Source organism: Anneissia japonica, unplaced genomic scaffold (assembly GCF_011630105.1).
Source record: "Anneissia japonica isolate Jap-2015-1 unplaced genomic scaffold, ASM1163010v1 scaffold11023_len2290_cov250_single, whole genome shotgun sequence".
Taxonomy (NCBI): Eukaryota; Metazoa; Echinodermata; class Crinoidea; order Comatulida; family Comatulidae; genus Anneissia; species Anneissia japonica.
In genome coordinates, this window is record NW_022746074.1 from 1 (window position 1) to 2,290 (window position 2,290).

At 31.8% G+C, this 2,290-nt stretch overlaps 1 protein-coding gene across 1 annotated transcript; it reads right to left on the reverse strand.

Moving 5' to 3' along the window:
* Positions 1-137: 137 nt before the first annotated feature.
* On the reverse strand, positions 138-1,953 carry LOC117120167 (dynein heavy chain 1, axonemal-like; the record flags this gene model as incomplete). Its single annotated transcript, XM_033265192.1, has 3 exons — positions 975-1,953; positions 558-756; positions 138-440 (listed from the first exon to the last, which is right to left on the reverse strand). Coding segments are annotated over exons 1-3 (658 nt in total), but the record flags the coding sequence as incomplete, so codon positions are not given.
* Between the last annotated feature and the right edge of the window lie 337 nt (positions 1,954-2,290).

The window sequence follows — 2,290 nt, forward strand, 5'->3', positions numbered from 1 at the left end:
ACATTATACAAAAATTAGATTTTTCTTAAAAATTGAAATTTTGCCGGGAATGGGGCTTTAAGATAAAAAGTAGTATGCAGTACATAAAAAAAGGACTTTGAACTGATAACAGTAAAAATAAAAATCCTTCAAAATACAGCCACCAAAATATTGTTTTTTAAACAAAACATTATTATGTGCCATCACCTGCTCAATAGAATACTCCTTGCCGGCGACCTCTGCGACCTTTGAAATCTTCTCAATGTGTTCTTGAAGATTCATTTCCAGACATTTTTTGAATGTCAATGATGCCTTTGGTAGAATCTTAAAGCCAAGCTCTGCGGACAATAGTTCCCAATGTCTGCTGCGCATTCCGGGATTACGCAGACCCTGGATCAGGGGAATAAATGGCTTGAAGTCATCTATGTCACTTCGGACCTTCTCAGCTATCAACTGAACCGCTAAAATGCATAAAAAAAAGATAAATACAAATAAAGTGTTGTGGCCTTTAGTATTTTCAAAGCAGCAGCAATATCATTTGTTGGATGATAGAAGATAAATACAGAAGACTACTTTACCAGGTATATCCTTGAAGATTTTCACACATTTGTGCATTGTTTTGAAGGCATCCATCACCTGTTTCTCACACTGTTCAGAGTCAATGCTTGTGATTGGATCATTCATCCAGCTGTCGTACCACTTCTGCCAATCAGAGGCTGTCATCCATAGGTTTTTGAATGGCTCAAAGTCTTTGATAAGCTTGGCTAACTTATCATACTGTACATAAATTGTAGTGAGAAATGTTAAACAATAACAATGATAATTGTTCTACATTATAACACCTTCAGAAATTCTTGTGCAAGTGTAACCTTTCAACTTTCAACAGTAAATAAAATGTAGTGATGACATGAGAGGGCAGCAAACCTTCCCCAATGTTTAATATACTACTATCTATCTGGACAACAACAGAAGTTTAACAAGGGTAAAAAACTTACATTAGTTGGAGGCATCTCAAAGAGCCTTTCTCTGTTGTTGTACATAGTTGACAAGCCCTGGCACTCCTTTAGCTGTTTGTTCAGTCTGCGGACCTCATTGGCTATTTCGTGTGACCTTTCAAGGTCAGTATGTGCAGCAAATCCAGCAACGACCATCTATTACATTGAAAATCTCATACCATGTCATATATGTTTGACGTATTAGAATATTAGAAAATAATGGTAGATATTTAGCAATATTATCATCTATGTTAGTATACTGTAATTATGAAACTTCCAATTAATTATGATTAATTATTATAATTATGATCTAAATTTGATCTAAATTGATGATAAAAACATTGAAAGTAATAATGACAATATTTATATGATCATTAAAATCAACTACAAATGTTTAAGAGACAAACATATTTTCTTACAGCTGGAATATGCAAAGTAGTATCATTTGCTATAACTACACATGAATTAATAATTAAAATAATTATTATCCATAACAGATCAGTTTGAATGCTATTAATAGTATTATATGATTTGCTATGGTTACTACTAAGGTAAATATGTATAATGTATGACTATGAAAGTGGTTTGGCATTATCTAAAAATATGATTCTCCTAAACTCTTGAAATATGAAGATATATAAAAATAAATGCCATATGTAATGCGGGAACTATGCAAATGATGCCTCTTTCCGGTATGATGCATGAACCATCACCAAGTGAGTGAGCAGCAACAATATCCATTCTATGTGCACATACACAAATAGTCTGCGTGCCGCTCTGCGTGCGCAGAAAGTGCATGTTCACATAGAAAACACTAGCTTCGACTTAATGATTTCAAACTGAAACCATACGTATTTCAACAACCCTTGTAAGACTTACACATAAAAAGAATTTTACAGAAAGAAGATTTGACAAAGGTCCATAAATTTAATTGTAAATTTGGATTTTTGTAACATTATAAAAACCATTAAAATCAAATTATAAACAATAGGAAAAAATCTGATAATTGGATGTAACAAAAACAATGCTTTCAAATAATTTATAGATCAGTTTTACATTTTATAAAAAGTATGAGGATTAAAAACTTGATAATCTAAATGGATATTGCTTTTATAATATCAAGTTATTAATGATATTAAATGATATTAAGCTGAGTTATCTTTTATTACATCATGCAGTAATTTGTGGGTAAATAAGATATTAATATTCCCATTTCATATTTATATAATTATATGATTTGCTATTTATACAAATAATTTATGATTAATATATGAATAAATGTATTTGAGTCATGGCCGGCGGAACCGGGGGGGGGG